This window comes from Lontra canadensis, unplaced genomic scaffold, assembly GCF_010015895.1.
Source record: "Lontra canadensis isolate GAN:19392208 unplaced genomic scaffold, GSC_riverotter_1.0 scaffold104, whole genome shotgun sequence".
In the NCBI taxonomy this organism is placed as follows: domain Eukaryota; kingdom Metazoa; phylum Chordata; class Mammalia; order Carnivora; family Mustelidae; genus Lontra; species Lontra canadensis.
The window spans coordinates 2,300,802-2,313,207 of NW_022631098.1; the positions used below are offsets into that span (position 1 = coordinate 2,300,802).

Below are 12,406 nucleotides of genomic sequence, written 5' to 3' on the forward strand. Positions count from 1 at the left end.
TTTGCAAAGCATTGTGTACAGAGGTGGGATTCCTCCGTGGAACTTGCAATCTTCTACTCTATATTTCCTGAACATAATAGGCACTCAAAAAAATATATACTAAATGAATGAATGATGGTACCCAATGGCCCAGGTTTATTAACAAATGCTGATGCCACAACAAAAATGTATTTAGAAATCAGAAACTTCTGGAAGGTTAGAGGTGAGCACATTTTTTATGAGTTCTTTCATGTTTTACATTCCCAAATATACACTTGTGATTAGATTCGGGCACCTGGATGATATTTCTTTTTCCTTTGGCAACAGTGATTTAAAAGTTCAGGTATCTATTTTTGCTCTCATCAAGGATATACAGGAAAAGGATGAATTTTAAAGAGAATTAAAATACTTATTCCAAGAATTTAATTCTATTTTAAATTTTTTAAATATTAGTCACTATTTATAGTTAGGGGGCTAGAACAGTAATCAAACAACGATAGGCTAGCAAGTAGAACAGAACTTCAAATACAATAGTAACCAGAAATACAGATCACTTTATAATCTTGTTTTTTAAAAAATGGTATTTAAAACAAAAACAATATAAAATTTGGCTTTAGAGGTAATGTTGCAATATATCCATTTTAAAATGATCTCTTATTCTAAGATACAAAATTTAAAGAGAAAAAAATTATAAAAATGTCTTTCTGAATATACCAACAGGGAGAGAAGTTAAAATGCAAAAGACCTACTAAGAATCAAAGTTTAAACTGGAAAAGAAGTCAAGAAGAGCTAAGATCTGTAGGACACAGGAAGGGAATATAAAAAACACATTTTTTTAATTAAGAGAGAGATTAAAAAATATGAAGATTTTGTTTATTTTGTTCACTGCTGATTCTCAGCAAAGGTTGGTAGAGGATGCCATCAGTGAACAAAGCACACCAAGTAACGTTTCTCCTTCACCCCCTGCAACCTTACATAAAGGAAACATTACAACCACATCCAGCCATAAGGACTGAATGCCTGACTCAGTCGCTCGCTCACTCAATTCATTCAACAAAAAACATGTATTCGTTAAGCATCTACTATGTCTACAGCCCTGTGCTGACAAATAGATCAGAGTCCCTGTTCTTCAGGAGCTCAAAGTGTGGAAGCGGCAGACCAACATGAGGAGATTTGCAAAAGTGTGACAACTGAGTATTTATATATCTGTGAAGGCACCTCCAAAAAAAGTGCCAGTGCCTAGCTAAGTCAGGGCAGGCTTCAGAAGATGTTTGAGCCACATATCAAAAGGTGAAGGCTGGGGCTCCTGGGCGGCTCAGTGGGTTAAAGCCTCTGCCTTCGGCTCAGGTCATGATCTCAGGGTCCTGGGATCGAGCCCCACATGGAGCCCCGCATCGGGCTCTCTGCTCAGCAGGGAGCCTACTTCCCTTCCTCTCTCTCTGCCTGCCTCTCTGCCTACTTGTGATCTTTGTCAAATAAATAAAATCTTAAAAAAAAAAAAAAAGGTGAAAGCCTTGTTGCCATGGAATTGAGCCAGAAAAGAGCAACCTGGGGAGAGGGACTATCATGTGGGATGTAGGGACAGTGAGCCCCTAATATGTTTCAGGTAAGGAGGGGATTTAATCTGTTTTTGAGACATGGCATTAGTGTTTACACAGAGATGGCAAAAGACTAGAGACAAAGAGAGCAAGCAGAAGGACTCTGCCTGTGAAGTAGAGACGAGAGCACTGAGAGCTCCAGTCGGGGAGGGACAGGCATGCCAGACTTGGGAGAGTGTTTGGAAGTAGAACTGATAGGACTTTATGACAGATGACACATGGGAGCTTATGAAAGGTAAGAAGTCAAGGCGAACCCCTACATTTCTGGCTTGGATGACTGGGTAAATGATGGTATCATAACCTGAGGCCAAGAGGAATATGTAATAGAAACAATTTTTATGATGAAGAATATAAGAAATTCAATGTTAGACCAGCTGAGTTTGAGATAGAAATGTCTGTGTAATTAGAAATACAGAGCTCAGTTATGGATGAGGATTGTTTTGAGAGTAAACAGAGGAAAGGAAAAAAAAGAAAGATTATTGTTCATGTGCATTGGCTTATTACCAGGTGTCCTCCCCACCCCACCCTACCACCCCCCACCCCACCCCATGCTATGCCTGGGCTTCAGCAAATCATACAAATGTTCCGTCAATGCCAGCTGTTTCCGGTGACAGTACACACGGTGCATGTAATTTTGTTGTTCTGAGCCTAGTACTACACTTCCTGTACTGTACACGGGCCCATGGTTAGAGGCAATGTTGAATGGAACAAAATGATGACGGATAAGGCTTCTGTGATAAATGGTACTGCTGACCGAAGTAACGCAAGCAGAGAAATCAAACACACATCCAGAATGCTTGTCTATCACTGCGAACACGAAGAGATGCCACCTGACTGTGAAGGGACTAATCAGCCTGCCACCAGGCAGCCAGCACGCTGTCGGAGGCAGAGCAATGGCTTTTGCTGTCCAGTCAGCTGAGACTATGGAGTGGTAACGACCTCAGTAAGGAAAAGACCAAGTTTAGGAGTCTGTATGCAGCCTCCATCCCTGTACCCACGGCTGCCTTCTGCACGGCTCCACTGGGAAGCCACTGAGGTGGTCAGTGAGAAACGGACATCCACAGGCTGGGTCACCTCGTCCATCTGAATACTTAGCGCTCTCTGCCTCTTGGGCCCTTGGGAGGGCACTCACAAGGACACAAACATACGCTATGCCCATTATGAGTATACCTGCCCCAGATCTAATCCCAATTTCCCCATTTAATCCCACCTGAGTGCCTAATCAGCGGAGAAGCTCTCAGTTACTGCCCACAGACAATAAGGTTCCTGTCTCAAGCTGTTTCTCCTTTATATATGAAGTAGAAAACCGGTTGTGCTCACTGGGAGGACAACCTTTGACCATTCTCTGAGCCTACTGGGGGGCTGTAATCTAGTGACTGTCCATATTGGATGTTGCCAGAATCCTGTGCTGATCCCTGGTGAATCAGACCTAATATATTCTCCTCTGTTAGCTGGCCGCAGGGGACTCCCCATGAAGCCAAAGGCATGCAGAAAAGCAGCACCAATGCAGCTTAAGTGGGTGTGGAAGGACTCTGGGCCGCCTGCTCATACAGCTTACCACAGCCCTCCGGACCTTCTCAGACCCATTCTCTTTTGCACTTCATCTAATTTGTACTGAGATGATGCTGTATACTCTCAGCTTTATGGTTCACTGGATTAGATAAAACCCAGGTCAGCTCATAATCACAGAGCACTTACAGTCCTACAGCCAAGCATCCAGTCTCTCCCACAGCCCAGTAGCAGAACCGGAACTGATTTTCAAATTTAAAATAGAGGTTGGCAGAAGAGGACATTATGTTACTCCTAAACCCTCTGTGCTGAGATCCTCTTATTACAAAAAGCCCCATATAGTATTTCACTGTATGTCCAGTACTGTTGGGACTGCTTGGCCCTAAAGGCCAAGTGGGAGGACTGTGACCACGCTGTGGACCTGCTACCACGTTCGTTCTTACACCTTGTCCCACTGGAGCCCAGCAGCCTCATTAGGTTACCATGAAAACAGGCTGGAGCAGCACACCCCAATGCGGCACGTTTAGCTTCCTAAATCCAGAGACGCCCGGTAAGTGCTGTGTGCCTTCAAGACAGACATGCCAACGTACTGAAACTTGTCTCTCACTTTAGAAAGAATATCCCAAAATGTCCATAAGCTTTAGTCATGTGGCAAACCCTTAGCATTTTGCAAAATTCTCTCTCTCCCTCTGGTGTGCATTTGTCCTATGAAGTCATCCAGGGAGTTATTTCTGCTCACTGCATCTGATTAGTGTAAGGTCACCAGTGCAAGGACAGGCATGATGGTCTGTGGGAATGGAGATGTATGAGCCCCTAGGGAAAACAGCAGGAGAGCAGACACAGCTCTGAGAATAAGAAGGAAAGGCACATCCTCTTCTTTCCATGTAAATGCAAACTGCCTCTCTTTCTGCTTGCTGGCTGGGATGGGAAAGAACATGCGTCAGGCCAATAGCAGCATCCCAGGGGCCAGAGGCTGTCCTGACTTGCTGCATGAGAGGAAACGCTTCTGGAAGCTTAGCTGCAACCCCTACCACTTCAGAGTTCCATTATTCCCAGCAAACTAAAGGTACCAATTCCACCACAGCTCTCCCCACTGTCATTTCCGGTCTATAAAAACAGCTACCATGGAGTTCATCTAGAACTCTGCAGCTCCTCTCATGTGTTAGTGACTTGATGAAAACTGTCTTGTAGGGCCTGGGGTTATAGCTAGTGGGTAGCTGAGTAGACTGCACATGAGAGGAACGAAGACATGCATTCCCGAGTCCAGAAATCCTTTTCTCTACGTTACACCAGAGGAGGGCAAGCATTTGCAATGGTAGAGCTTCGGCTGAGTTCAGGCTTTGATTAATCAACCAGACAGTTTAACATCATTTCTGCATCTCAAGCCAACACATTGAATTCATAATCCTAAATGAATGTGATCATTATCAGTAAATTTAACCCAATCATCTTCTGATCTCACAACCTGAAAATCCACTCTCACATGTTTCCAAGGCTCCTATGAAAGGTTGGTAAATTCTTGTAAGCCTTTGATTAATAAGCAATCTGCTCCTGGACTAGACCTTGACCTCTGTGTCTGGGCTGTTCTGAGACAGAACTCTCCCCGTGGGCTGGAGGCAATGTGCAATGTTCGTGGGAGAAGGCTGAGGAGAAGCAGCATGAGCACATGCAGCAACTATGCCAGGTGCAGGGGCTGGAACGCTTTTATGCAGAGAAGGCCTGGGTCCCACAGAACAGGCAGGAAGAATTTCCACCACCAACAGGGGAGTTTTAAGTTCAAAGTTCTCAGGCCTTGTCCATGCCTGCCCATATGTCCCCATCCCAGGTCTCTGGGTTCCACTTCCTCACCACTCGTGCCCTTACCTTAGTGCCCAGGACCTGAGAGCCTTAAGTACTTGCTCGCATTGTAGGCACTGTAACCCTACGACCCTTACAATTGGTTCCTGGGTTGCCCCCAACTCACCCTGCAGGTATGAGAGATGAAGAACTACTTTATCAAGGTCTTCTGAATGTCTGCACATGTTCTTATAAAAATCAATGGATGAACGGATAAAGAAAATGTGATACACACACAAGAATATTATCCAGCCATAAAAAAATGAAATCCGGCCATTTGCAGTAACACAAATGGAGCTTGAGAGCATTATCTAAGTGAAGCAAGTCAGACAGAGAAAGATAAAATACCCTACGGTCTCACTTACATATGGAATCTAAAAATACACAAGCTCACAGATAAATAGAATAGAATAAATAATAAATAAATAGAATAGATTGGTGACTGTCAAAGGTTGGAGGGGTGGACAAAATGGGTGGGGGGGTCACAAAAGTTTTTACAACTTTACTGAGTTATAGCTGATGTACAGTAACACAACTTTAAACAGAACATGAAGAGTTTTGACATACGTATACACCTGTGACTCCATCACTATAGTAAAAAATGAACATTTCCATCACCCCCCCAAAGTTCCTTGTGTCCCTTTCTCATCCTTTCCTCCCTTCATTCCCCCAAACCCCTATCTCCAAACAACTACTGACAACTATTCACATATATATACATGAGTAGTTATATATATATATATATATATATGAATATATATATATATATACACACACACACATATATATGTATGTATATATATATATCTTGCTAATGGTTTCTTCCTGTCTATGGCTTGTCTTTTTTTTCCTCAAGATTTTATTCAAATTCCAGTTAGCTAATATACATGTAGCTTGTCTTTTTATTTTTTTAAGTGTCTTTCAGAGAGCAAAAGCTTTTAACTTTGATGAAGTGTAATTTGACAACTTTTTTATATGTCATGTCTTCTGTGTCCTACATAAGAAATTTTTGCCAGAACTAAGGTTACTAAGATTTTCTCCTTTGCCTACTTGTAGGTATTTTATGACCTTAGCTTTTATATTAAGATCTGTGATCTCTTTTGAGATATAAAACTTTACGTATATGGTGTGAGAGATAAGGGTCAACGTTCATTTTTCTGTATTTAAATATCCAATCCATTGAAAAGAATATCATTTTCCAATTATATTGCCTTAGCACCTGTGTTAAAACTCATCAGTGTACACGTGTATCCATTTTTCTCAACTCTTGATTCTGTACTATTAACCTATGTCTACATTTATGCTGATAATACAATGTCTTGAGTATAGTAGCTTTGGAGTAAGTCTTGGAATCAAGTAGTATAAATTCTCCAAATTTATGTTTCCAAAATTGTTTTTGGCTAAACTAGTTCCTATGCATTTCCATAAAAATTTTCAAATCAACTTGCCAATTTTTCCCCAAATCCTGCTGTAACATTTTTATTGTGACTGAACTGAATGTACAAATCAATCTGGAGACAATGGACATGTTAACAATATGGAGTCTTCTGATCCATGACCACCTTGTATCTCATGAATATTTTGTGATTTTTACATAATTTGGGATCCTGGAGTTTTTGTATTACTTTAAATATCTGGGGGATTTGTTCTGTGTATGGAGTGAAGTAAACTTGTAAACAATTTGATGTTTTCGCTTGCTATTAACATTTGTTAGACATGTACAGAATGACTTTTAGTGTAATCCATAGAGGTCAGGGTCTTAGGGCAAAAAAGAAGGGTTAAGAAGGGTACAGAGTGAATCTGGAGGGCCAAATAAAAGTTATTTGGTATATAAGAGTAAATGCTTATTTTCGTATCTGATATTCCAATAGGCTGTAATTTCCTTGAGGTCAAAGACAACATGTCTTTCCCCATTTATATCCTAGAGATTAACAGTATCTCACACATAGCACATATTTGTTAAATGTTTGCTTTCTATGCATTTTTAAAAACAGAACTGTAATCTTACATTTTCATTGAAAAATAGCATGTAGTCATTTTAATAGTGATAGCATTTTTAAAAGAACTTAAAATAGGATATATTTAGTAAGCCTAACTATTTCATCAACTTTTCAACTTACATTTTCCTCATCCATTCTATCTTTCTAATTTTTCTTTTCTTTTCCATATCTTGCCTTCTCTTCAGTTTAGAGAAATGGAATTCGATTTCTTTTTCTTCTCCTACCTCTGCATTTTCAGTAGACATCCAAAACTATTGAGGAAATGAAAAATGAGTACACAAAGTGCTGAGATACTGATTGTGAGGTTATCTGGTTACAGACAAGAATTTCTGTGAGTTCAGTAGGAATATGTCAAGGTAGAAACAGAGGAGTGAATACACCCCTTTTAAGGTACTTCTTATGATACCATGGGTGAGTGGCACATTGCACTTTCAGAGGCACATGTTATAGAAAGACTAACAAAGCACTCGTATCTTGAGGTACATAAGAACTACTGGTTGAATAGATAAATGCATAGACATACTCCAGTACTCTTTTTGTTTTTCATAACAGACCTTACCTACTATTCATGCAGTTGACTTCTGAAGACTCTAATTCTCAAGGAGTACAGGCACCCTTCAAGAACAGTCTCATCATTATGCTCCAAAACTTTGTGGTTTCCCCGTGTGACCTGCTATCCTAACCGGTTGTCTGTTTTCTTACTTTGAAGTCATTTCCTCTTCTTTACCACATACACATTAAAGAAAAAGGAGGAGTTTGCTATCCCCTGTAACACTGTGTATCTGTCCCTCTTAAAGCACAGACTTACAGCACTGTACTGAAATATTCTTTTTACTTGACTCTCTCCTAAATTAAAAAGGAAAAACACTTGAGGGGAGAGACTATTTTATCTACCATTGTATCCCTAGCATCTAGTACAATGCCTGATATACAGTTGGTATGCAATAAGGTTTGTTGAATGAATGTATGAACTCACACCTTGATCATTTTCACTTTTTAGTATACTTAATATATCAATTCTATAATCTGCATACCAGAGACTAAGGACCTGAATGAAGATATGAGCCCAAAGAGACATCTAGAGCTATAGAACCTGATTATATTAATCTGCAAAATGTAAGCTTACAAACATCCTTAGAATCTCCACAGAAATGACATTAAACCTGGGTGCCTGTGGAAAAGTCCCTAAATCAGAACCATGTACAGTTAAAATCATTCCATTCAGTTAATGAGGACATATTAAAGTTCCAAACACCATGACGACCCAAATTACTTCCCACTAGTCCCTGCTGTTACAAGCTCTATAAGAGAAAACATATTTTTCTCAAGAATTCCCAGCTCTAGTCCAAGGATTAATTAATATAGATTCAACAACATTTTCAAATTTGCTTTGTTATCTGGGTCTAAATGACCCAGATGAAAGCTGATTACTAAAAGCAGAAGTACAGAAAAAAAAGATATACTGCTGATCTTGAAGTATTATTAGTAACCCTGTAGTTAATGTCATCACTTTTTATCAAATTATCAAAATTTATTGTTTTAAAATTAATTTTCAAGAAGACAAATGAGTTTCTAAATATATAAGAGTCAAAATTATTAATATTTCTCTTTTCTTACTGTATCGGTGACAGGCCTCCAGCCATTGTTTTCTACACGACGATACCAGCCACTATGATTCTCTTCCTGAAGATCATCACTTTTAATATGAGATGTATATTTTGCTGGAAGTTTTGTATAATTTCTAGGGCTATTAGCACACAGATCTTCAATATGTCTATGAGTGAAAATTTTATAGTATATATCAGGTGGAAATTTAACCTGTATATGAAGAAGTTCAAAGGACCATTGTAATCTAATTACCAAAAAAATGGTTTACATTTTAAAAATTACATCTTTTAAATTTCACATAAATATGCTTTAAAACTATCAAATAAGAATTCATCCATACTTACACCACCTAATCTGAATCGCACATGAACGCCAGCAGCAGCATCTAGAAGCTCTGCCTATAAAAAAATGTATTACTCTTCAACACTGTATATATTAGTTCACTACTTCTGACTCTATCATGTTAAAATAGTTGCTGAACATATATTATTTATGAAATAGATCAAATAAACTTCAAATAATTATTTTTAAATTAAAAAATATTTTAAGATTTAATTTCTTACAGCATCCAATAAATAAAACATCTTCCATGAAAACTGGAAAAATGATACCAAATTGTGTTTATTTTCTGTGCAACATTTAAGTATAAAAACCAACTGATATGTTATTCACAAGACAGAAATTTTACATAAGTCCTCAAATACATGATTTACATATTAAATATTACTTTATTGGTAAATTCAGGGAAAAAATTATGGTTGGCTAATTTAACACCAAATGACCTTTCCTAACTAGCTTTTGTTGGGTCAAAAATACATGTTTAAATTTTATAAGAATTGTATATAACTGGTCTTCTAAATTTTAGTGCCCTGTACCAAATGCAAAGTAGAAAAAACAATTTTGGGTCCTCAATCAGAAGACAATTTGATCTTACCTCCTGATAATGTTAAGTTAGATGAGAAAATACATGTTATCCTAAATCACTCATGTAAAGCCTGAAAGACCACATGAAGTTTTGCACAATTTTCTCCTGACTAAAGAATGTATATACACATGTATACATATATAGGATCACAATTCAAACATGAAAAATACATTTTATAACAGGATCTAAAACTTTTATTTATAAAATTCATAAAATTTATGCAGGTGATGCTTGAACAACATGGGTTTGAAGTATGCAGGTCAACTTATATGAAGATGTTCTATAGTACAGTACTGTAAAAGTAATTTCTCCTCCTTAAGATTTTCTTAACATATTACTTTAGCTTACTTGAATGTAAGAATAAAGTATGTAATACATATAACACATAAAATATGTGTTAATTGACTATTTATGTTATTAGTAAGGCTTCTGGTCAACACTATGTTATTTGTAGTTGACTTTTTGGAGAGTCACAAGTTACATACGGACTTTCCACTGCATGGCAGGGGTGGGGGGTCACTGTCCCATCCCAAAATTGTTCAAGGGTCCACTGTATATAATTTTTAAACAAAATTCACTATATATATACTTTTATCTCCACTAAAGTAGGCAAATCCTAAGTGTACAGCTTCATGGATTATTTTCTTTCCTCTTTTAGTCAGTTAGGGTGAGAGGATTATCATGTCAATCCAATCATAAATTGAAGTGGGTCAAGCATGGATTATCGTTTTAGTAATTCATATCTGGTCTGTCCATTTCTAGTTTTTCCTTACTTCTCAGAGGTGGTCCTGGCAAGTCTCTATCTACTCAACTACTAAAGCCTATGGGAAATCCAGGTGTACTTTTGGGAAGATTTGAGTTTACTTCTTTATCCTTTGACCATTTACAAACTCAGATGGGGATGAGAGCTGGCTGGGTATTTGAGGCACTACCCTTCCTTTTAGCATGACTTTGTCTCCTAACCTCATTGGAAATTTTATTTAGTGAAATAGCATTATTTAAAGTGGACTTATACTAGTTGTAAATACTCACAGCAAACTCTAGGGAAACCAAAAATTAGTAAAAAAGAGGTATAATTGATATACTGAAAGAAAATATAATCATATAAAATGCTCAATTAAAGCCAGAGAAGGCAGAAAAAGAATATGAAAAAAGAAACAAAGAACAAGGGCAAGAAATTTATTGCTTTCCATGCTGAAAACATTAACAAATATGTTAGATATCAATCACTATATTAAATATCAATGGTCTAAATATACAAGGTGAAAGGCAGAGACTATAAACATAGATTAAAAAATAAGATCTAACTGTATGTTGTCTATAAAAATATTTTAAATATAAAGACACAGACAGGTTAAAAGCAAAGTTATGGAGAAACATAACATATTCACTAACACCAACTAAATGAAAACTGAACAGCTATATTAATTTCAGAAAAAGCTGAACTCAGAGCAAGGAAAATTCTTAGTGATAAAGAGGAGGATTACATGATGATAAAGTGGCCAATTCTCTTTGAAGATATAACAATTCCTAAACTATTTATGCCTGACAAGAGAATATCCAAATATGCAAGGCACTATAAGAACTGGAGAAATCCACTATTATAGTTGGAGAATTTCAACACCTCTCTATCAGTAACTGACATATTCAGTAGACAGAAAAATCATTAAATCCATTATGAAACTGAACAACACTTGTTGTAACCACCTAGACCTGACATTTCTAAAACACATTATCCAACAATAGCAAATATACGCTCTTCTCAAGCTCATATGGAACATTTACTGAGATAGAACATGTTATGGACCATAAGACACACCTTAACAACTATAAAATAATAGAAATTATACAAAGCATGATCTCAGATGCCAATGGAATTAAATTAGAAATCAGGAACAGAAGGATAGCTGAAAAGTCCAGAACTTGGAAATTCAACAATACACTCTTAGTAACAAATAGATCAAATAAGAAGTCTCAAGAGAAATTTACAAATATTTTGACTTAAGGGAAAATGAAAATACAGCTTATCAAAATTCATGACATGCAGAGGCAATGGTGCTTAGAGGAAAATTTATAACACTGAATAAATATATTTGAAAACAAGAAAGACCTGAAATCAATATTCAAGACTTCCATCTTAAGACTCTAGGAAAATAAATTAAATTAAAAGTAAGCAAAAGAAAAGAAATAATAAAAGCTAAAGCAGAAATCAGTGAAATCAAAATAGAAAACCAATACGAAAAATAAAAGAAATTAAAAGCTAGTTCTTTGAAAAGATCAATAAAATCAGTAAGCTTCTGACCAGGAAAACGAAGAAGAAAAAAGAGAGAGAGGGAAGACACAAATGACTAAAATCAGAAAAGAGGGGCTATCACTACTGATTCCAGGGATGCTAAAAGGATAATTAACAAATATTAAGAAAAACTCTATGCCTACAAATTTGATAGCCTATATGAAATGGTTCAAATCCCTGAAAGACACAACCTGACAAAACTCACTCAAGCAGATACAGAAAATCTGAATAGACCTATTAAAGAAACTGAATCAATAATAAACCTTTCAAAAAAGAAAGCACCAAGCTTCAATAGGTTCAGTCATGAACACTACCATTTAAGGAAAGAATTGTACCAATTCTCTGAAATCTATTCCAGAAAACAGGAGCAAAGGGAATACTCCTTAACACATTCTATGAGGCCAGCATTATCCTAATACCCAAACCAGAGGGAGACACAAGAAAGGAAAATTACAGACCATTATCTCTCATGAACATAGATGCAAAAATCCTCAAGAAAATATTAGCAAGTCAAATTCAACAAAGGAATTATATAGCCTGAGCAAGTGGGATTCATTCCAGGTACGCAAGATCATTATCAAATTACAAAAGGCTAAAGAAGAAAAATCGTATGATCATATCAACAATGCAGAAGAAGTATTTGATAAAATTCAATACC

At 37.2% G+C, this 12,406-nt stretch overlaps 1 protein-coding gene across 4 annotated transcripts in view; it reads right to left on the bottom strand.

Moving 5' to 3' along the window:
• Positions 1-12,406, bottom strand: part of CUNH11orf65 (chromosome unknown C11orf65 homolog) — a 63,175-nt gene that overhangs the window by 15,837 nt on the left and 34,932 nt on the right. For 3 of the 4 annotated variants that reach the window (XM_032838320.1, XM_032838321.1, XM_032838318.1), the window contains 3 exons: positions 8,875-8,928; positions 8,540-8,740; positions 7,043-7,173 (listed from right to left, as the gene is read on the bottom strand). In XM_032838320.1, coding sequence (XP_032694211.1) covers positions 7,043-7,173; positions 8,540-8,740; positions 8,875-8,928 — 386 coding nt within the window. The remainder of the gene's footprint in view (positions 1-7,042; positions 7,174-8,539; positions 8,741-8,874; positions 8,929-12,406) is intronic. The other variant, XM_032838319.1, reaches the window with a different exon arrangement.